General features: G+C 40.4%; 1 protein-coding gene across 1 annotated transcript; it reads left to right on the plus strand.

Annotated features, from left to right (window-relative positions):
• The first annotated feature begins 4593 nt into the window (after window positions 1–4593).
• On the plus strand, window positions 4594–20050 carry CCDC28A (coiled-coil domain containing 28A). Its single transcript, XM_006944343.4, has 6 exons — window positions 4594–4727; window positions 7014–7213; window positions 8153–8316; window positions 14338–14492; window positions 16380–16402; window positions 19480–20050. Exons 2-6 carry the CDS (start codon window positions 7056–7058, stop codon window positions 19532–19534), a joined length of 555 nt encoding a protein of 184 aa, XP_006944405.4. The 5' UTR covers window positions 4594–4727; window positions 7014–7055; the 3' UTR covers window positions 19535–20050.
• The last annotated feature ends 2882 nt before the right edge of the window (window positions 20051–22932 follow it).

A 22932-nucleotide genomic window follows, 5' to 3' on the forward strand; every position in this document is an offset into this window, starting at 1 on the left:
TAACTGACTGAGAGTCATCCAGGTGCCCCTCTATTTCTTGATCTTTAAATTTTGTTAATGTTTTATTTATTTTTGAGACAGAGAGAGACAGAGCATGAGCAGGGGAGGGGCAGAGAGAGAGGGAGACACAGAATCCGAAGCAGGCTCCAGGCTCTGAACTGTCAGCACAGAGCCCGGCGCGGGACTCAAACCCACAAACCGTGAAATCATGACCTGAGCCGAAGTCAGACGCTTAACCCACTGAGCCACCCAGGTGCCCCATATTTTTTGATCTTTAAAACACTTTTATTACAGGAGCACCTAGGTGGCTCAGTCAATTGAGCGTCTGACTCCTGATTTCAGCTCAGGTCATGACTCTGGGGTTGTGGGACCAAGCCCAAGTTGGGCTCCACGATGAGCTGGCAGCCTTCTTAACATTCTCTCTCTCTCTCCCCCTGCCTTTCCCCCACTTCCACATGCACATGTGTACTCTCTGTCTCTAAAATAAAAATTAAAAAAAAAAACTTTTATTACTTTAAACTTGAAAGAAAATTTAACTACAAATGGTGTTTCAGTCATATAATCGATTAAGTATACTCTTCTTAGGTAATCTGAAGACCTTATATTCACAATAATGTTCCTGCGGAAAGCTTATTTTGAATTCAGAAATATTGGCAAATGAAATTTTGAAGTGCATTTTATCTAGGAGATAGGGAATGCTTACGTTGAAAATGCAAATGTACACGAAACTATGACATATGATTTAATTTATCAGAAACTTCTTTACTCTTTTGAAATAGGATTTATTTCAGAAACAATCCTTCTATTTCTTTTTTTTTTTTTAATTTTTTTTTTCAACGTTTATTTATTTTTGGGACAGAGAGAGACAGAGCATGAATGGGGGAGGGGCAGAGAGAGAGGGAGACACAGAATCGGAGACAGGCTCCAGGCTCCGAGCCATCAGCCCAGAGCCCGACGCGGGGCTCGAACTCACGGACCGCGAGATCGTGACCTGGCTGAAGTCGGACGCTTAACCGACGGCGCCACCCAGGCGCCCCTCCTTCTATTTCTATTGCCATAGCTGGTATACCTCAGGCACCTGTGAAAAGTGTAAGTCAGAGGTGAAGGGATCCAGGATCTCCTTGCTTATTCACAGTGCTTGGCTTTTACAACCAGGCTCGTGAATGCTAGAAAACACTGTGTATAAAATAACCTCTTTAGACTATACCATTTTCACTTGCCTGAGGGGTCTGTTTCCTGAAAATAATTTACTCAGCTACAGAACTCTGATCTGTACCGGTAACTACAAAGAGCAGAAGGTTGCACTTGCAGAGAGGAAGCTGATCCTACGAGCTACTTCCTTTCCATCTCTCCAAATAAGGCAACACCACCGCGTCTGCAGACCTGGTGAAGTTCGGCTTCTTTTGGAATTAACAGCAACAGAATACGTGTTGGTAAAACCGCCAGATTTAGCAAAGGAAAACTCGATGACCGGCTGAAGGTGATTTTCAGATACATGAGGAGTATTTTTTTAGTATAAATGTGTCCCAAATATTGCATGGGACTTATACAAATAAAGCATTCTTTGTGTTTCTGAAATTCACATTCATCCAACCATCCTGCATTTAATCTGGTCATGCTATTCGTTGGGAGATTATTTATTTCTAGACATATTACTGCTCACTCACTTTCTCTCTCCCTCTCCCTCCCCCCCACACATGCACCATGCACGCATGCAACTTCATAATTTGAAGGAATGCATGTGTTTTGTAAACAACTACCCTAATTTGTATTTATTATCAAGGTTTTGGAAACTGCTTTCGTTTGTGTCGAAATTAGAGGAAAAATCCATAATCTCGTGTAATTACATTTTATTACTTCTTTGGATCTGTACAATTACAGAAATAAACTAAGAATTCAGTTTTTATTCTAACTCATTTATGTTCTCAAAGTTAAATGGAATCTGGTCTCAGAACAATTTAATATGAGATAATACTGCCACCTGGAGACCAGAGGCAGGTATGACTAAGAATCAATCTAAATTCTAATTCTTGAATAAGTAATCTGAGTTATGGTGACACTTGATTTAATAATGCCATCTGCCACTTGCCATCATATGGGTCTAATTTTTTCCTCATTTATTCATTAATTGAATGTAAATTTTCTAATTTTCTATTGTATGCCAGACACTACGCTAAACTTTGGGGATAGAAAGATGTATAAAACCTAGATCCTTTCATGAGCAGCTAACAGATTGGTAGGAGAGACCAGCATGTTACCAGCTGTCATCCCATGTACCCCTACCCTTTAAGAGTGACGCAAAATGAAATATAATACTTGTCTTCATGTAGTGGGAAACTCCTCTCTTTCCAAGATTACAGCATAGACTGTGGTTTATAATTTTCTATTCACCTTGGACTCTAAGCTCCTCCTTCACCTGACATAGTGCTGTTTACACATCACGTTACTGTTACACACACGTTGCTCTTATTCTCCGTAAATCTCCCAAAGAGGCAGAACACAATGCTTTTCCTTGATTTTCATAATGTTCATACAAAGCTTTGATCCTGTAGAGAATTTATCTTGAAGTTTGGAAGCATGGAAGACGTGTGTGTGTGTGTGTGTGTGTGTGTGATTAGAACAACACTACCAATTACAAATCAACAACAGACCTCATTGATCTTTTTAAAGTCTTCTCCCTCCCTCCACTTTGACTCTCCTTTCTCACTCTGCTCCCTTCTTTGCTGTCCTTTTCTTCAACATTTCCCAACCCCTACATTCTACTACAGTGAGCAATTCTTCCCAGCTTATTATGTAGAACAATTCAACTTTCTCAATTTCATATCCCCAAACTCAGCCTCCTGCCCACCTGTGCATAATCAACACTCCTTGCTCCATTATGACACACAATGGGCCATCTTCTTAGAGTATCATCTCCCCTTTTCTCCCTATACAAGACTTATTTCCCCTTGACAGCTCTTAAAAAGCAGAGTGGTAGCAGTTTAGGTTTTAAATAACATCTTAAAATTTCCTTGTTGGTTATTATGTGTTATGAGGGCCTCTTCTACTCTTCCCTTCCTCCCTGCCTTGCTGCCCCCCTCCCTCCCTTCTACTCCCTCTGCTATACTGTAAGCTATCCCTACAAGTATTTACTAGTCTTGTGGTACTCTTTGGTGATACTGCTCAAATTAAATTAAAATTCAACAAAGGAGAGAAAACTGATGGAAGGGTTGTTACGCAGTATAGCTAATTTTCTGATCAATGGTATACTTTGCTTTCTGGTTAAGCCTATAACACAAGCCTTCTTCTAAAGCTGGAGTGTTCCTACAACAAGAACTTGGAGAAAAGATATTGGAAAGATGAATTGTCTTCTTGCTGATATCTCGCTGACGAACGGGATATCTTGCTGATATCTTGCTGACAACCGACTGAGTGGCTCAGTTGGTTGGTTAAGCGTCCGACTTGGGCTCAGGTCATGATCTCACGGTTTGTGAGTTTGAGCCCCGTGTAGGGCTCTGTGTTGACAGCTCAGAGCCTGGAGCCTGCTTTGGATTCTGTGCCTCCCTGTCTGTCTGCCCTTCCCCTGCTCACACTCTGTCTCTCAAAAATGAATAAACGTTTAAAAAAGTTTTCCGATTTTTTAAAAATGGAGGGCGTGATGGTGGAAGGGCATCCCAAATTAGAATACGTGGGTTCTACTTTGTTCTGCCTCTCTAGCATTGATGTATTTATATCAATCTCTAGATACGCCTTCCTCATTAACAAATTCAGGAGAAATATGTGGTACTATCCATTGCCTCTTCAATCTAAAGATCTACAAACTTAAAACCTCCCTACACGGGAAAGGACATCCAGACCAGGGAATGAAACCTGGATCTCGCCACTCATTTAGGATAGTTCTGACCCTCACAATACACAATTCCTTCTCCAGAAGAAATATATATAGTGCTAGAACTGTTTTGGTGACGAGAAACGTGCATTTATTAGCTTTTTTGAGTGTCAGAGTCCTCACATCTAAAAAGAGGGTAACACCTACCTCATGGAATTGTAGTGAGGATGGGACATAACGCCTGTACAGGGTCTGAACAGAGTAGTTATTAACAGAAATAGAATCTCATTTAGGGGCTTGGCATGGTGTCATTAAACAGAATCACGGTTTTTCATGGCGCCTTCCAAACTTTACCTTGAGAAGTCTCCGCGAGGTAGTTGATTCAGTTGCTATGACGACACTCCGGTTCCGCCTCCGCTCTTGCTCGAATGGCATGCTGGGAATTGTAGTGCGTGGGAGCCCGACGTTCAGCCAGGGGGCGGGACAGCTTCCGCGAAGCGCACTGCGTCTCCCGTGCCTGCTTCCACTGCCACGCCTATTCCTCAGTGCTTGTGGGCCACAGAACCCAAAATAAAAGTCCAACTATGGGTCTTTGTTTCCACGTCCGCCTAAAATACAGCCGAGAGCAGGACAGTAGAGGCAACGTGGTGCCAAGGGCGGAGACGGGAACCGTACTGGAGTGGCAGGAAGAGGCGAGGCTCCCGCCCGGATGGGGGGGGGGGGGGAAGGGCGGGCACGGAGGCTCCGCCTCTTGCGTCACTTCCGTAAACAAAGGGAACTGTGGTGGCGCTGGGTCCGGGATGTGACCCCGGCTCTAGCTGCAGCAGTAGCGTCGGAGGCTGCAGCTGCGGCGGTGGCTTCGGAGACTCCGGAGTCTTTGCAGGTTGAGGAAGAGGATTCCGATCCTCTCCTTCCTCAGGTATGAAGTGGAAGCAAAGGCGCTTCCGCATTGTCCCCTTTAGGCCCCTTCCACCACCCACTCTATCCACCGCTCAATTCTGGGAGGTGAACGGTCACCGTGTTGGCTGATTGGGGAAGGAGAATAAGGTGAAGTCAAGAGGGACTCCTAGTCCTTCTTGAAGGCTGTGGGTTCCTGGCACTCAGTGAGTGAGTAACTGGGAAGGCCTTCTCTAAATGGTTCCTTGCTGCTTGTTGTACCGGCGGCTTGCCTTCCAAAAGCGGATACATTTCCAGTCCTGGCCCCTCAGAATATCATAGTTTAGACCACTGTTTGTTTATTTGAGTTGCTTTACTACCTTTTCTTTTTCCTGTATCACCAAATGGTCTATTAGCATCATTAAATTCGAAGGTCCATGTGTTTATGTGTATCACACGTTTAAACAGATGCTTGTCTCTTTGGAGAACTGATGCCCCGTTGTCTCTCTTCAGCTGTTTATTAAAATTCCATTTGATTTGTGTTCCTGTCGAAACAACCCCAAAGTGTCTGTTGTGTTACTGAAAATTCTTCTTAAAGGAAAAATTGTTAGCCAAGATCTGAATGGATTTACACTTGGTATCTTGGATTAGAGACTGATCATTAGAACCTTTCCTTTAGGGGCGCCTGGCGCAGTCGGTTAAGCGTCCGACTTCAGCCAGGTCACGATCTTGCGGTCCGTGAGTTCAAGCCCCGCGTCAGGCTCTGGGCTGATGGTTCAGAGCCTGGAACCTGTTTCCGATTCTGTGTCTCCCTCTCTCTCTGCTCTTCCCCCGTTCATGCTCTGTCTCTCTCTGTCCCAAAAATAAATAAATGTTGAAAAAAAAAAAGAACCTTTCCTTTAAAACTTTAGCTTCTTTGGAGGTATTATATATAAATCCAGTTGTGATTGTCTAGGGTCAGCCTGAGCCAACTGAGCTGACATGTTTTAAATTCCAGTGCTGGTGGTACTGAGTTTAGACAATGGCAAAAAAAATCTGTTTTAAAATTTTTAAGTTATTATTTTAAGAGTGACATCAGTGGATTTGAATCTTTTTGAGTGGCCGTAGCATGATTACATTCAACACCATGTACACAAAAAGCTTAATAGTGCTAAAGCACTTTGCAATCTGATGAGGTAAATAGCCATGTAAATTGCTCATCTCATGATACAGGAAGCAATATAATTAAGAACAATTTAATAGTATGCATAAGTAAAAATGTAGAAGGATCTTTTTCGATGGATGGCTGTAAGGAAGATAAAGGTAGTTAATACATGAAATAAGGGGAAATTATTGGATAAACAGAAGACCTTACACATATTCTGTATGGAAGGGCCAGCTAGAACTTCATAGTGTAACTTTTCTGATACTAGCAAAACTAAACAAACATTACAGTTTCATGTATCATTGGAAATAGGTAAAGAAAGTATATTCAGAATAGTCATGGAACGAGTTTAATTTTATAGAACTTCACTCGATCGAAGAACCAGAATCAGTATTATCCCTAGGCAGACACTGAGTTTGTGCTTGGTAGTTGCCATAAGGTTTCTAGTCATTAGTTAAAATGCAAATACCCCCTGTCAATTATACGTCTGTTATTCTTCGAAGAATAAATTTTAGCAGGGAGATCTAAAGACCACCTAGAGCTTGAGTCAGGCTGGGAATATCTATCACATGGCTATTTTGTTTCTTTTTTGACGCATTCTTTCCCTTCTATCATGTAGGCTCTTTGAGAACAGGGACTTTGTCTTGTTCACTACCATCTTCCCAATATCCAGAATAGTGCCTGGCAAGTGGAAAAGAGTAAATATTTGTGGATGCGTGAATACAGAAAATGATGGAAAACATTTTTGTCTACCAGTCCATTTTGCTTAGAGCTTCTGTGTACATAGCACTGTAGGTTAAACTTAAGGGATCCTTATTTTAACTTTATCTTTTTTTTTTTTTTAATTTTTTTTTTCAACGTTTATTTATTTTTGGGACAGAGAGAGACAGAGCATGAACAGGGGAGGGGCAGAGAGAGAGGGAGACACAGAATCGGAAACAGGCTCCAGGCTCTGAGCCATCAGCCCAGAGCCTGACGCGGGGCTCGAACTCACGGACCGCGAGATCGTGACCTGGCTGAAGTCGGAAGCTTAACTGACTGCGCCACCCAGGCGCCCCTTATTTTAACTTTATCTAATGAGCTCTGAAATTCTCAATCCTCTTTAAGCCTATGAAGTGGGTCTTTAAAACCCTTTCACTTTCACATATTCTAGCATATGTGTATAATTTTGCTGTATTTCCTTAGGTCATAAGAAGCTGGCCGTGGTGCAATAAGGAACTTAAAACAATGGAGGAGCGGAAACTGAAGAGGCGGAGTCCTAAGTCTTTTAGTGCCCACTCTACTCAGGCTGTTAATGCCAAAAAAAATGCCATTCCAGTTAGTAAAAGCACAGGGTTTTCAAATCCTGCATCACAGTCAACTTCCCAGCGACCAAAGTTAAAAAGGTGAATTCATTTCTTTCAGATTATCACAGCAAAACGCTGCCAACGTAAATACTAAATCTAGTAATTCTTATAACACTTGTTTTTCTCTTGGCTTAACTTTTAAAACAGTGGCAGCATCTATTATATGTGATTTAGAAAAAATTTGTGAAGGGTATAGTGTGTAGGGATTAGCATATGCAAAATGAATGACTGGTTTGAAGACCCTTACTTTGTCTCATATTAAACAGGACAGAGTGAGAAAAGTCATAGACAAAGTTGATGCACTAGCCAGAAGAGGGAAAAAAATATGTTTTTTTTTAAATTAAGCTGAGTGTGTTTTCATAGTTTTCATATATATATATATATGTATAATTTTTTTTAAGTTTGAGAGAGAGAGAGAGAGATGGCAAGCAGGAGAGGGGCAGAGAGAGAGGGAGGGAAAGAGTATCCCAAGCAGGCTCCACACCATCAGTGCAGAGCCCGATGTGGGGCTTGAACCCATGAACTGTGAGATCATGACTTGAACCAAAACCAAGAGTCGGACACTTAACGAGCTGAGCCACCCAGGTGCCCCATGGTAGGTTTTATCTTTTTTAAAAGGGTGGTTTTATTATTGTCATAGAAATGATTTGTATTTATTGTAAAAATTCAAACACAGGAAAAGTTCAAAGAAGAAATTTAAAACACTAAAATCCTGGGGCGCCTGGGTGGCTCAGTCAGTTAAGCATCCGACTTTGGCTCAGGTCATAGATCTTGTGGTTTGCAAGTTTGAACCCCACATCGGGCTCTCTGCTGTCAGCGCAGAGCCCGCTTCGGATCCTCTGTCCCCCTCTCTCTGCCCCTCTCCTGCTTGTGCTCTCTTTACCTCTCTCAAAAATAAATAAACATTTACAAAAACATTATAAAAAATAATAAAGGTAACTACATGCAATTAATGTTTTCATTGTGCTATCTGTGCAGAGTGATGAAAGAAAAGACCAGACCTCAGGGAGGAGAAGGAAAAGGCACACAGCCGGCTCCCATTCAGCACTCCTTCCTCACCGATGTCTCAGACGTTCAGGAGATGGAGAGGGGGCTTCTCAGCCTTTTGAATGATTTCCACTCTGGAAAACTTCAAGCATTTGGCAAGCCATAGATATTTCTCTGTTTTTCTTTTCCAGATGCTCGCGTCGTATTTTCTGCATTTATTTTGCCATTCCTTTATTTTTTTTTTATTTTTTCATATTTATTTAATTTGAGAGAGAGAGCACACATGTGCAGGGGAGGGGAAGAGAGAAAGAGAGAGAGAGAGAGAAAGAATCCTAAGCAGGCTGCTGATGGTGCAGAGCTCAATGCAGGGCTTGATCCCATAAACCGTGAGATCATGACCTGAGTTGAAATCAAGAGTCAGATGCTCAATTGAGTGAGCCACCCAGGTGCTCCTATTTTGCCATTTATTTCAAAAATATCATTTTCTTTTATTAAAAAAAAAAAGAATCTAATGGCATAAAATGCAATCATCTAGATTTCGTTTGTCATGAACCATAATCTGTCATCTAAAATTTCATGAAAAAGTTTTTGTAAGAAAGGAGGGTTAGTAAAAATGTTGAAGTAGGATTGCTATTATGTAATAACTATCCTGAAAGTAACAAATAAAAGGAATATTCTTCATCAGTTAGTATTTTAGTTTGGGAAAGCCTCAAGGTCATTTTTCTTTACCCTTTTAAGCCTAAACTTATTTCTTGCCTACCATCCCTGATTTTAAATTTAAAAGAATCTGGTGTTTTTGTTCAATCATGAAGCTATAAGAACAGTTAACTGATTGTTCCATTAGAAACTCCAGGTAGGTGGGGTGCCTGGGTGGCTCAGTCAGTTGAGCATCTGACTTTGGCTTAGGTCATGATCTTGCAATTTCATGGGTTCAAGCCCTGTGTCAGGCTCTGTGCTGACAGCTCAGAGCCTGGAGCCTGCTTCGGATTCTCTGTCCCCCCCTCTCTCTGCCCTTTCTCATGCTCTGTCTCTCTCTCTGTTTCTCTCAAAAACAAACATTAAAAAAACAAAACAAAACAAAAAAACCTCTGAGTAGGTATTTTTGTATATGAGTTCACAAAGTATATGGTCAAGAGTTTTTATGTTCAGCTTGCAACTTACCTTATAACCCTTCTCTGATAAAATTATATCCCTGTATTTTTTAAAGCAATTTGAAAATTATTGAATGCACACATACAGAATTTCGCATGAATGCATAAATGTCATCAAGATACATACTGGTTTTTTGAAGTGCTATCCTTTCCTCCCGTACCTCTTTATTCCTTGGTTTATTTTTTTTCTTTCTTTTTTAATTAATTAATTTAAATTCTAGTTAACATATAGTGTAGTATTGGTTTCAGGAATAGAATTTAGTGATTCATCCCCTACCTATAATGCCCAGTGCTCATCCCAATAAGTGCCCTCTTTAATGCCCGTCACTCATTTAGCCCACCACCCCCAACACCCCTCCAGCAACCTTCAGTTTATTCTCTGTATTTAAGAGTCTCTTATGGTTTGCCTCCCCCTCTGTTTTTATTTTTCCCCTATGTTCATCTGCTTTGTTTCTTAAATTCCACATATGAGTGCAATCATATATTTGTCTTTCTCTGACTGACTTATTTCACTTAGCATAATACACTCTAGTTCCATGCACATTGTTGCAGATGGCAAGATTTCATTCTTTTTGAGCACAGAGTAATATTCCATTGTGTATATATACCACATCTTTTTTATCCATTCATCGGTCAATGGACATTTGGGCTCTTTCCATAATTTGGCTGTTGTTGATAGTGCCGCTACAAACATCTGGGTGCATGTACCCCTGCGAATCAGCATTTTTGTCCTTTGGATAAATACCTAGTAGTGTAATTGCTGGGTCGTAGGGTAGTTCTATTTTTAATTTTTTGAGGAACCTTCATACTGTTTTCCAGAGTGTCTGCACCAGTTTGCATTCCCACCAGCGGTGCAAAAGTGTCCCTTTCTCTGCATCCTTGGCAACATCTGTTGCTTCCTGAGTTGTCAAGTTTAGCTGTTCTGACAGGTGTGATGTGGTATCTCATCGTGGAGTTCCTTGGCTTCTTATCCCCTCCCTGACCACACCCTCTCTTGGCTCCACCTCCCCCCATCCCAACTAGATAACCACGTTAAGAACCAGGTGTATATCTTTGCATATTTGTCTCTAGGTTATGGCACAAATATATATATATAAACATACACAAAGATTTTAGTTTTCATTGTTTTATACAAATTGTATCTTATATGTACTTGTCCCCATCTTGCTTTCCTCACTAAAGAATATCTAATGAAAATCTCTCCTGGTCACCTGGTATAGCTCTAATTTATTCTTTTTTTAACTTTTCTTTTCTTTTCTTTTTAATTAAGCAGGCTCCGTGCCCAGTGTGGAGCCCAGCGTAGGGCTTGAACTCACAACCTGAGCTGAGATTAATCAAGACCTGAGCTGAGATTAAGAGTTGGACACTTAACCAACTAAATCACCCAGGCACCCCTAATTCATTCTTTTTTTCCAATGGCTACATAATATTCCAAGTTGTGAATATACCGCAGTTTATTCAACCATTTCTCTGTTGAAGGGCATTTACTTTGTTTCCATTTTTGAGCCCCTAAACATAACGGTGTAGTGAACATCTCTTTACATACATATGTATGTCAGTGCTTTTATTTCTTTGGGATGGATTACCATGAGTGGGATTAGTGGGTCAAAGCAGTAATTCTGATTTTAGTACAGGTATCCAGATTGCCTTCCAAAAAAGCTATTGCCTTCTAGTTTTCATCCACAGTTTATGAAAGAACTCTTTTCTCTGAATTCAACCAGAAATAGGTATTACTAGCCTTTTAATTTTGCCAGACTGTTGGTATGAGGTGATATTTCTTTTATTACTGTTGAGTTTGTATATGTTAAGAAGTTGAATTGCTCTTTTCAGGACCTTTACCCAGTTTTCTGTTTGGTTATTTATCTTTTTGTTGGTGGTGGTGTTGCCAATTGCTAAGAGCCCTTTGTATATTTTGGATACTAACCACTCCAGCTGCTGTATTTTGGCTTTTTTGTTTTTGTTTTTTTTTAACCAAATTGAGTATGTTTGTGGACTTTATGGTATATTTAACCTTGTAAAAGTTTTGAATACTGAAATATGTTTTATCTTTTCTTATAGTTTCTGGGTTTCCAGTCTTGGTTAGACTATTAATTTGAAAAGAAGACATGATGGGGCGCCTGGGTGGCGCAGTCGGTTAAGCATCCGACTTCAGCCAGGTCACAATCTCGCGGTCCGTGAGTTCGAGCCCCGCGTCGGGCTCTGGGCTGATGGCTCAGAGCCTGGAGCCTGTTTCCGATTCTGTGTCTCCCTCTCTCTCTGCCCCTCCGCCGTTCATGCTGTGTCTCTCTCTGTCCCAAAAATAAATAAACGTTGAAAAAAAAAATTAAAAAAAAAAAAAAAAGAAAAGAAGACATGAAAAACATATTATTTATTTCACAGAGATATTTTGTTATATCTCTACCTCCTTGCTTTACCTTGACCCAGTTTAGATGGTATCTTTAGAACACTTTCACTTTCCCTTCTCTCTTCTCTCCCATACCTGAGATTTAATCTTTGAATCACTTCTTTGCTTTCTTGCCAACACCCTTTCGGCCCCCCCTTTTTAAAAAAATTTTTTTAATGTTTATTTTTGAAAGACAGAAACAGAGCATGAGTGGGGGAGGGGCAGAGAGAGAGGGAGACACAGAATCTGAAACAGGCTCCAGGATCCGAGCTGTCAGCACAGAGTCTGACATGGGGCTCAAACTCATGAACCGTGAGATCATGACCTGAGCCAAAGTTGGATGCTTAACCAACTGAGCCACCCAGGCGACCCTCTGCCCCTACTCTTATGTAGCTTGTTTTCTTGGATTGAAGTCATTCTCTGTTATTTGTCAGTTTGCTATCTAGAAGTATTGTAGATACAAGGTGGATTGCCCATTGAATTCTTTCTTAATAGGTAATTTTTTTCTGTCTCGATGTTTGAAAGTTTTTTTCCTTATGTTTTTTCATCAATTTTGCCTGGGAATCAGTGTACCCTTCCTATCTACCAACTCATTTTCATCTGAATGAACATTATTTCTGTTGTTAATTTATTTCTCCATCTGTTTCTTTTTATCCTTTTGGAGCTTCTATTGTTCTCATGTTAGATCACCTGGATTCCTTGTGATTTCTACTTTGTAGATTTATATTGTCCCCCTCCCCACTTTTCTCACTCTCTTTTTCTATATATATGTTACATATTGATACATTTATATGTATGCCAGTATACACACACACGCCTTTCTCTCTTGAGGTATTTCTCCCACTCGATCTTCCAGGTTACTAATTGTTAGAAAACATCATTAAAATAGAGGAAATATGAGATATTTTCTATAAAGAAAGGATGATTTTTAAAGAGCTGTAACTAGCTTCAAAATTATTAGTCAACATAATTTAATGTTGTCAATCTATGAAGATGGTACAAATCTAGCCTGGGGAAATTATAATTTACATAAATTCATACTGATTCAAGATATATACTTCAGCTTTAGCTGAGCTACAGTATACTTTTGAGAAAACCAAGGTTTTTTAGAAAAAATTTTTAGTATCAAGAGGTTGTTGAGGCTATACTTAAAGTATATGAAAATATGTAATATGTACTGTATATATTTTAGTTGCCCTGAGCAGGTAATGCCACCTCAGAGAACTCTACTCAGTAAGTAACGTAAGACCTGTCCTTTAGCAATTAAGTTGTCTTGCACTTACATTAGAGCATACAACTGAAGATACTACATTATGTTTCTCATGCTTCATAACATTCTTCATGTTTCATAAATATTTTCATCTATATTTCTTTTTTCAAAGTTTATTTATTTTTGATGGGGGGAGGGAGGGACACAGAGAGAAGGGGAGAGAGAGAATCCCAAGCAGGCTCTGCACTGTCAGAGTGGAACCCGATCCACAGCTTGAACTCACCAACTGTGAGATCATGACCTGAGCCAAAATCAAGAGTCAGATGCTTAACCGACTGAGCTACCCAGGTGTTCCTCATTTATATTTATTAAAGGAATAATTGGTGGCAAAATGATTCATGGTTGAAGTTCTTACAGGACGTACAAGTTCACTCATTATTATAAAACGTTGGGTCGCTCAGTTCAAATGGCAGTTGTCAGATTGAACATGATTAGATGATGCTATTGCTTCTAGAAATGAAGTTACTATTGAAAAAAGAATTTTCTTTACCTAAGGGATGATTTGGGTTTTGGGGTTTTGTTTTGCTTTGTTGTTTTAAATTTTTAAAAGATTTTATCTTCAAGCAATCTCCGCACCCACTGTGGGGCTCATACTCACAACCTCAAGACCAAGAGTCGCAGGCTCCACGGACCAGACGCCCTGATGATTTTGTTTTTTTATTTTTATTTTTATTATTTTTTTTAATGTTTATTTATTTTTGAAGGAGAGAGAGAGACAGAGGGTGAGTGGGGGAGGGGCAGAGAGAGACGGAGACACAGAATCTGAAACAGGCTCCAGGCTCCGAGCTGTCCGCACAGAGCCCGACACGGGGCTCGAACTCACGAACCGTGAGATCATGTCCTGAGCCAAAGTCGGACGCTTAACCGACTGAGCCACCCAGGCGCCCCAGATTTTGTTTTCTTTAATTTTTTTTTTCAACGTTTATTTATTTTTGGGACAGAGAGAGACAGAGCATGAACGGGGGAGGGGCAGAGAGAGAGGGAGACAGAATCGGAAACAGGCTCCAGGCTCTGAGCCATCAGCCCAGAGCCCGACACGGGGCTCGAACTCACGGACCGTGAGATCATGACCTGGCTGAAGTCGGACGCTTAACCGACTGCGCCACCCAGGCGCCCCCCGATTTTGTTTTTTTAAAGAAAATCTTTCCAATCCGATTTTCTTAGTACCCACAGTCATTTCTTAGATTATTATTTTCCTGGTCAGAAATTCGATTTGTGTATTATACACAGAAAATAGGCAGTCATTAACACTGTAATTTACAACAGAACGAAAACTAAGTTCTTGTGAGTACCTTGAATTTACAAGTTTTTCCTCAAGGCAGTTAGTTTGAACTGTCCTAATCTTTATTAATGTTCTGGGATGTTCCCCCAGGAAATGAATGTTCCATTGAACAGATGGAACATGTTCGGGGAATGCAGGAGAAATTAGCTCGTTTGAATTTGGAGCTCTATGGGGAGTTAGAGGAACTTCCTGAGGATAAGAGAAAAACAGCCAGTGACTCCAATCTGGACAGGCTTCTGTCTGATGTGAGTATAATTCTTTTATATACTATAATTCTTTTATATAAACTTATAAAAGGATTTGTATATATTTCTTCATTCTTTCTTTAATCAAAAATTTTTATTGAAAGAAAGTTCATCGTTTTAGTCATGTTGAAGTATACTGTTTAGTGGTTTTCAGTGTGTTCACAGTGTTTTGCAGACATCCCCACTGTTTAATTCCAGAACATTTTTATCACCCCAGAAAAGAAACCCTGTACCTCTCAATTCTCCCTCCTCTTCATCCCTTAGTGGCCTCTAATCTCCTCTCGGTCTGTACAGATTTGCCTATTCTGGATATTTCATATAAAGAGAATCACACAATATGTGGCTTTTTGTGTCTGGGTTCTTTCCCTTAGTGTAGTATTTTCAAGTTTCATACATGTCGTGTCCTACTCTTTTTTAGGGAAACATATTTCAAAGAAATTGTCACATTTATATCTAAGCATATATTTTGAGAATGCTGGGAAATCTAGAAGTGAAAGATTCACTTCTGTACATATATGATACGATCTTAATGTATAAGGCGGTCCTGACATGATTAAATACGTTTTGTGTTATTTACTCAGGTAGGTGGTGGTTACTTATGTTATATACAGAACTATGTGTATGTTTCAGATCCTTTAGTGCATTGCTCTGTGTATTAGCTTGCTAAAGCTGCCATAACAGAGTGCCTTAGACTGGGTACACCTGGAATTTATTTCTCACAGCTCTGGAGGCCCAGAGTTAGTGAGCAAGGTGTTGGCAGGGTCAGTTTCTTCTGAGGCCCCTCTCCTTGGCTTGTAGATGACTGCCTTCATCTTTCCAGGGCATTTTCCTTTTATGAGCGGGTGCCTATGTCCAAATTTCCCCTTCTTTTAAAGACACTAGTCTCTATTGACCTCATCTTAACTTCCTACCTCTTTGTAAGACCCTGTCTCCAAATACACTCACATTCTGAGGTATTGGGGGTTAGAACTAAAATGTACGTCTTTTGGGAGGACGTAATTCTGTGTGTAACTATTATGATTCTTACACTGAGAGGTATTAATTAAATTGGCTTCTTTAAACCTTTTTTGGAGTAAAAATAAAGAAAAATTGAATTCAGTGTTCTTCAGTTTTGGAATAGTTTACATATTTACTAATGACAAAAAAGGATTAATTCTGTTGCTTTTCTTTATCCTTTGAGTAAGTAAATGTGAGAGAAATTGTATGCCTATACTTTTAAAGTTTCAAGGCTGTGTGTTTTATTTCACATCGACTATGTTTAGCCTCGCAAATATTTCCTTTTATCGGGTCCTCTTAAGAAATAGAAGCTTAATTTGCATTACATTTAGGAAAGTGACTGTGGAGTAGTGAGAAGACCAAATTTGAAACCAGAAAGCCTTTGTTTAGTCTGGGGTTTGCACTTCAGTTATATCTGTGTAACTTTGTCAATGTAGTTAACATTTCTGTAACTTTGATTTTTCCCTCTGTAAAACAGGTGTGATTAATTCTATCACATACTGAAAACTGAATGATATGTGAAGTCTTTTCGTAATCCACAAAGGTTTTTAAGATTTTGATCATGAAAATGGCAACTTTTTAAAAAAACTATTAGAGATGATTATAATTGTTCATGGTTTTAAGAATCCTTATAGAACTCTAGTTTTCCTTTTCTGGTTTAATTCTCTTCTCATATTTGTGTTTAATAAATGCTAAAGCTACTTTATAATTATTTTGCATAAGTGAATTTCCCAAGCTGGAAATTTTTGGGAAGTTTTTTTCAATATTTTATTTTTTCGTTTAGAGAAAGCTTAAATGAAAACCAGCTTACTTTAAAATGTGTAAACAATTATCTACTTAAGATATTTTTCCCATAAAAATTGAAATTAAATTTGTTTCTTTGTGTTACAGTTAGAAGAATTGAATTCTTCCATGTATCCTTTTGCCTAATATCAACAGTGAAAAGTTTACAAATTATAACTTCTGGTGAATACCTCAATCAATGAACAAAGACACCCATGATGATTTACTGGGGCCATTTCTCTTCTCCTTGGGTTTCCAAATGGAATTTTTAGTTGTTTTGTATGCTACAATTTTGTTTGTTTCTCATTTGTTCTGCTTTGCTTTGTACTGTTTTTGGATTTTTAAAACAAATTTTTAAAAATCAACTAAGGGAATTGAGGATTGGGTTAGTTGCCGTAGAAATTATCTCAAATCTTAGATTCTTAAGTTAAATAGCAATTGGATATGCAGACATAATATGCCATGCTTAGTTTCCTGTCATTACATAGAATACTTCAGATGCATATACAAGGTGTATTATAGGAGGAGCTTGAAAGAAATCACCAAGGCGTGTGTAAAATATTCAGGTTTTGACATTACAATTTGGAGCAATTATTTCAGGAACTTTTCAAAACGTATTTTTGGACATAGTCCTAGGCACAACATGAGATAAAGAACAATGAGAAATGATCCTGCCTATAAAATAATTTGAGAGGTGTGACATCCTTCTGAACTAAATAATGAGATACCAAAAAGGATGCTGGTTGTAGGGTCAAGACATTTGATTTTTGAAATTTGGTTTTGATAATTTTGCTAATTAACCTTGGGTAAATTGCTTAACATCTCAGAGTGTCCTCTGTAATATGGGATAATTGCTGCATATAATGATGGAGTAATTATCTAGTTTTTCTAAACTAATATATATATATATTTGTATATATATAAATTACTATTATTGTTGTAACAGATACTGTTACTACTTGCTAAACTATACAGTAACAATGAAGAAATAAGTATATGCAAATCCAGTGATAACGATTAATAGTTAATCTTAATTGAGTACTTACTAATTGCCAAGTATTTTATGAAGGGCTTTACCTGCATTTTCTCATTTGGTCCTACCCTTATAAGTAGGTGGTGTTATACTTCCCATTTTACAGATGAAGAAAATAAGGTTTTTGAGAAGCCACATAAACTGGGGAAACATTAACATATCCTTGCCAAGAAAGACTTGAATATGGGGATAAGATATGAGTTAATTAGGGGGCTTCTCTTAGTAGTAATGCCTGGTGCTTTTTTCTTTTCTTTATACTCATTTTGAGCTTCATATTCTATGCTTTGTACTCTTTCTATGCTTGTGACATGTCAGTATCTCCTATCCTCTTATCTGAGTTTTTGTTAAACATTTAGACTCATTTATCTCACCACTTTGCCTGATTCAACCACCACAGTTATACAAGGCAACATGACGGAACACAAGAGCATGGGCTCTAGGTTGTTTGGTTTCAGATCTTGGGAAGCAAGTGTGTAGCTTTGAGGCAAATGTAGTTTCCTCATTTGCAATAAATGTTCTCTCTATATTCATACTTTCCTCCTAATTTCCTTCTCTGTCGTCAGTAGCCTCTGTTATTTTCAGTCTCCAAAGGTTATTTAAATCCCTTCTGTGATTAGACCAGACATTGCTACTCGGTCGTGGAACTATCTGCCATTGAGCCGGGACGTGGACATGGAATGATTTGCCACTTCTTGATTACATTTAGTTGTCAGGCATCATCGGTTCTGCCTTTTATTCCTCCTTCATCCCCTGTCCTCACCCCTTTATTCCATAACCTTTCAAATTTCTGTTCCAGCTCTGGAGATGCACTGTCCAATATGGCAGCCACCAGCCATGTAGCTACTGAGCACACAAAACGTGGCTAATATGAATTGAAATGTGCTAAAAGTATAATTTGTACACCTGATTTCAAAGATTTAGTATAAAAAAATAATGTAAAATGTCTCAAGATTTTTTATGATTGCATGCTGAAATGACAGCTTTTTTATATATTAGTGTGAATAAAATATATTTTAAAAATTATACCTGTGGCTTGCATTATATTTCTTTTGGACAGTGCTGCTGTAAACTTTAGACAATGACACTAAATACATTAGTCTTCTTAAAAACATCACTCTCCTCTTGCCATTCCTATTTCAGACCAAGTTTTTTACCATGTTAGACTTTTTAACAGCTCTCAATAATATAATCACAGCCTATGCACCCTGTTATATTTTTCATTCCCACTAAGCTGGTTCTCTGGGTGTCTAAGAACACATCATGTTCATGCTCACCGTAATGCCTCTGTTCAGGTTGTGCTTTCTACCTACCGCTGCTCTGGCCTCCCCCTTTTCCCCCATCAAGTAACACCGAAGCTGACCACTCTCATAAAGCATTTTATCTATACCTCCAACTAGCATTCTGCCTTATTTCACTATCTTTTGATTTTTATATGTGTTAAATTTCAGCCCTCCAACTGGATGGCAATGGCTTTGATGACAGCACTCATGTCTGTATATTTTTGCAACCTCTGCCATACGCGTATTGCTAGCATTTAGTTCTCAGCGTATTCACAGCATTGTTGCAATTGGGTCTTGAAGAGATAGGTAGCAGGTGGATCATATGGATGGATGAAAGAACAAGATGAAAGCCAATGATGATAAGAAGGGAGGGGGGTAACCTCTGCAAGAATTCCATACTAATCCTAATCTTGAAGAATAATTCAGGATTATAGGGAAAGTTTTAGAGCTATGATGATTTGATTTTTGACTTTTACAAAGAAATTGTTTTCCCAAGGATGATAAAGTGGTGTGGTTCTCTCCAATGATTTTTGTTTAATCCAGTAAGTTTTCATATTTGCCTCTCATCGGTTCCTTACCATGAAAATAATTCTTGCCGCGTGAAAATAATCCTGTGCTGTATTAGAATCTGAAACATAGTCTTGATTTAGTGCCTTTTTTTAAGTCTTCAAATTCTGGATATAGTATAATTACTTCACTACGTTTAAAAATTGTCTTACCACATCCAGGTTTCTCACAGTGACATAGACACTTCCCTTTAAACATATTTCCTTTATTTCAATACCTCTCTCCCTTAGCTCCTGAGTGTAATTCCCCGAAATTTATTTTTTTTTAATTCCCCGAAGTTTAAAAGAAGTACTCATTATAAAATGAAAATCTTAACTGATGAATTCAGACAAAAACTACATCTGGCGGACGCACAAGACGTCCCGAATACGTCCACCAGCTAAAAGGACATGCAGTTGCTTTGTTGCGGTTTGAAGAAAAACAGCATTCTTTAATTTTGCAGCTGAATCCAGTAGCAGAATCATCTTCCACAACAAGGAATAAAGTAATCAAAGTACCAGTGCAATGATTGTTCTCACTGCTGCTTTTAGTAAAGTTGCCTTGCTGTCGTTCGCCATAACTGGAGCCTAGGCCTGGTTGAAGGCTTAATCAGGAACTGTGATGCCGAGGCTGTGCTGCTATGCTTTCTGTTGTTGCCTTATGGGGGTTATACTTGAAGCGCTTTGTGCAAAATGTTATTAATAGGGCTGAAGGTTCATCCTTTCTGAGCTCACCAGACTTACTCATTCCCGTGTTGATTCGAAGTTGATGATGCACAGGCTTTTGGGGGCAGCCCCGCTTCAGTTTACGTTAGACAATCAGTACACACACGGGTTGGTTTTCCAGGGGCCAGTGCCAACAAAATGTTAAATGAGTACTTGTGAAATTTGCTATTTTTAATAAAGTGATTGTTTAAATTAGTCGTTATTGCCTTATTTTGAAGAAACCTGTAGTCTCCAGTCTGGGAATACAAGAGTTCAATCCTCAAAAGTAAACTGCGTTTATAAAATCCGAGGCGCCTGGGTGGCTCAGTCGGTTAAGCATCCGACTTTGGCTCAGGTCACGATCTCACAGTTCGTGTGTTCGAGCCCTGTGTCGGGCTCAGTGCCGACAGCTCAGAGCCTGGAGCCTGCTTCGGATTCTCTGTCTCCCTCTCTCTCTGCCCCTCCCCTGCTCGTGCTCTGATTCTGTCTCTTAGAAATAAACATTAAAATTTTTTTAAAAATAATAAATAACTTCAAGGTTATGTAATTCTCTTCCAGATTTTGCACCTTGTGCACATTTCAGTATTGGTGTCCGTCGTGAAAAGAGCACGGGCTTTAAAGTTAGACCTTGGGCTGAATACCCATTCTTCCCCTTAGCTTTGTGTTCACGCACATTTACTTAGTTTCTTTGGGTTTAACTTTTGTTTTTAACCTGGAAAATGAGATTACTAACCAACTCATAGGGGTCATGAGGAGAAAGTGAAAAAGTGCGTGTAGGATGCTTCTCACAGCTGCTGACACCCAATAATGTAGAGCAAACATTCAGTTTACTGCTCATCTTACACAGCTTTATTGATATAACTCCTACATAAAACTGACCCTTGTCAAGTGTACAACTCAGTGGTTTTTAGCGGGGGTCACGGTTGTGCCCCTGTCAGCACACTCTAATTGTAGAGCATTTTCATTTCCAGAGAAACCCCTTGGCAGCTCACTTCCCATTTCCCAACCCCCCTGCCATTGGCAACCACTAATCTACTTCCTACGAACTTGCCTACTCTGAACATCTTGTGTAAATGGAATCCTACATGGTCTTTCATGACTGGCTTCTCTTAGCATAATATTTTCTAGGTTTTAGGGTTCATCCCTGTTGTGGCATGGACCACTAGTGCGTTCATTTTCATGACCAGATCACATTCCGTTGTGCAGATAGCCACATTTTGTTTATTCAATCGTAGCTCAGTCGCCTTCACATTTTAAAAGACGCCCCTGCTGCTTCCTCGTTTCCAGGACAGAGAAACAAGCACCTAATTGGGGATGGGTGAGTGAAACCCACGGAATGATACAAACAAATCTCAATCTTAGTAATTTTTGCCATTCTGAGCTCAAAGATTTTTGATCCACTTACCTGATTGCTCTTTTTTGATACTCGTTTTAAAAATGAGGGAATGAGCAGAATATTAAATACAATCTTCCAAACTTTTCAGTTGGGTTGAGAGACTAGGGATTCCAGGGTGGGGAAATAGCGTTTTAGGGTCTGACAAAGCAAAAAGGAAATTTTGCCGCGTGACATGTTTTTCTTGGATGGGTCCTGAGATAGAGTGAAGCACAAGCTGTTTCCTGTGGGGTCACTGACAGAGCATCAGATTGATCTTGTTTATTCATCTGGTTCATTTGTCCTTTGTGTCAAGGGACCCCATGTGGGTCTCAGGTAATAAAATTTTAGCTTCTCTAATTGGCACACACAATTTAAACATATGTTAAAGGCAACAGGAAAAAGCTGAGATGCCTGGATTAGAATAAAACTGTATGAGAATCAAATTTACTATATGCTGTATATTCCTTGTAGACAAATTTTAATTACCCATGGTAAAAAAAACAAAACAAAACAAAACACCAGAGCAAACCATTTATATTTAGTGTTACTTCCAGATCCCTTAAACGTGTTTGCTTTGGTTTTGGTACCTCCTGTATAACGCTAAACTTGACAAGAAGTATTAAAATATTCCGAGGATTTGCTGAAGATAAACCCCACCTTTCCCATCACACGGCCTTAAAACTGCTGGCTTTCTTTGCGACCAAGCTAACGCTGGCGTCAGTGTCCCATCTCCTCCTGGTTGGGGTCCCGCAACCTGGCGTCTGCCCCTCCGCTCTAAGCCTTCGGGGGGGGGGTCCCACCTCAGCCCCCCCCCCCGGGGGACGGCGGAGGAGCCGGGGCCCCAGACTGGCCGGAATCCCGCAGCGGCCGTGGACAGGCCTCGGTGGCCCACGCGGGGCCAGCACCCCCCGCCCCGCGGACACCTGCGGGCTGCGGCCAGGCGCGCGGGGCGGGGACTCCGAGGAGCGCGGTTGGGGCGGGGGGGGGGGGGTGCTGCCCGTCCCCATGGAGACCGCGCGCCACCCGTCCTCTCCGCGCTCCGGGGCGGCCGCTGGCTGCAGCCCCCGCTTGTCACTCGGCGGTCCAAAGAGGAGGCGCTCCGGCCCGGGTCCCTCGGCCACCTCCGGGAGGTAAAGCCCTTGGCCTCCGGGCCGCGCAACTTTTGCTTGAGACCCCCTCGGGCACAGCACCGGGGCGGTTTAGCTTCCCTGCGCGACCTCCGGAAGACCCGAAGCGGCGCTGAGGCGGGCACCGCCCCTCCCCCACCCGTGACCTTGAGAGCCGCAGCAGCCCCACGATTATCCAAAAAGCTGCAGTGGCTCCGGGGAGAAACAAAAGCAATCTTTCCGTGGGTTTGGCTTGGGCGGTGCCAAGGAAACTCTTAACCTCTTCCAGAGCTTTCATCTGGGGTAGAAATGAAGTCAAGTTATTGAGCACTTTGGAAAACAGTGATTTTCATCGGACCCCAGACTGGTTCACACCAACGCCTCTCCTCCTTCTTCCAGTTTTCAGCTCTTCCCTACGGTAGAGTCACGGGAGCGTGGGGAGTGGAGCTGGGGGCAGCGACGGGGAAATACACCCTGTTGAGAATACAGTTCCTGGTTCGAATTGTGTCGCTCTAGGAGTTAATATGCTAAGATTTGATGAACAGGACAAACAACTAAAGACATGATACTTCCATTTTTCTTCTTCTTTTTAAAAGTACAAAGCGCTGCGCTTTTTA

The sequence above is a fragment of the Felis catus genome, chromosome B2 (assembly GCF_018350175.1).
Source record: "Felis catus isolate Fca126 chromosome B2, F.catus_Fca126_mat1.0, whole genome shotgun sequence".
Taxonomy (NCBI): Eukaryota; Metazoa; Chordata; class Mammalia; order Carnivora; family Felidae; genus Felis; species Felis catus.

What these genes read in the sequence shown, in the direction of transcription:
- CCDC28A (XM_006944343.4), top strand. Translation starts at nt 7,056, where the DNA reads ATGGAGGAGCGGAAACTGAAGAGGCGGAGTCCTAAGTCTTTTAGTGCC. An exon ending in CAGCGACCAAAGTTAAAAAG is followed by an intron (nt 7,214 to 8,152) that starts GTGAATTCATTT and finishes CTATCTGTGCAG; the next exon opens with AGTGATGAAAGAAAAGACCA. An exon ending in GAAGAATTGAATTCTTCCAT is followed by an intron (nt 16,403 to 19,479) that starts GTATCCTTTTGC and finishes TGATGAATTCAG; the next exon opens with ACAAAAACTACATCTGGCGG.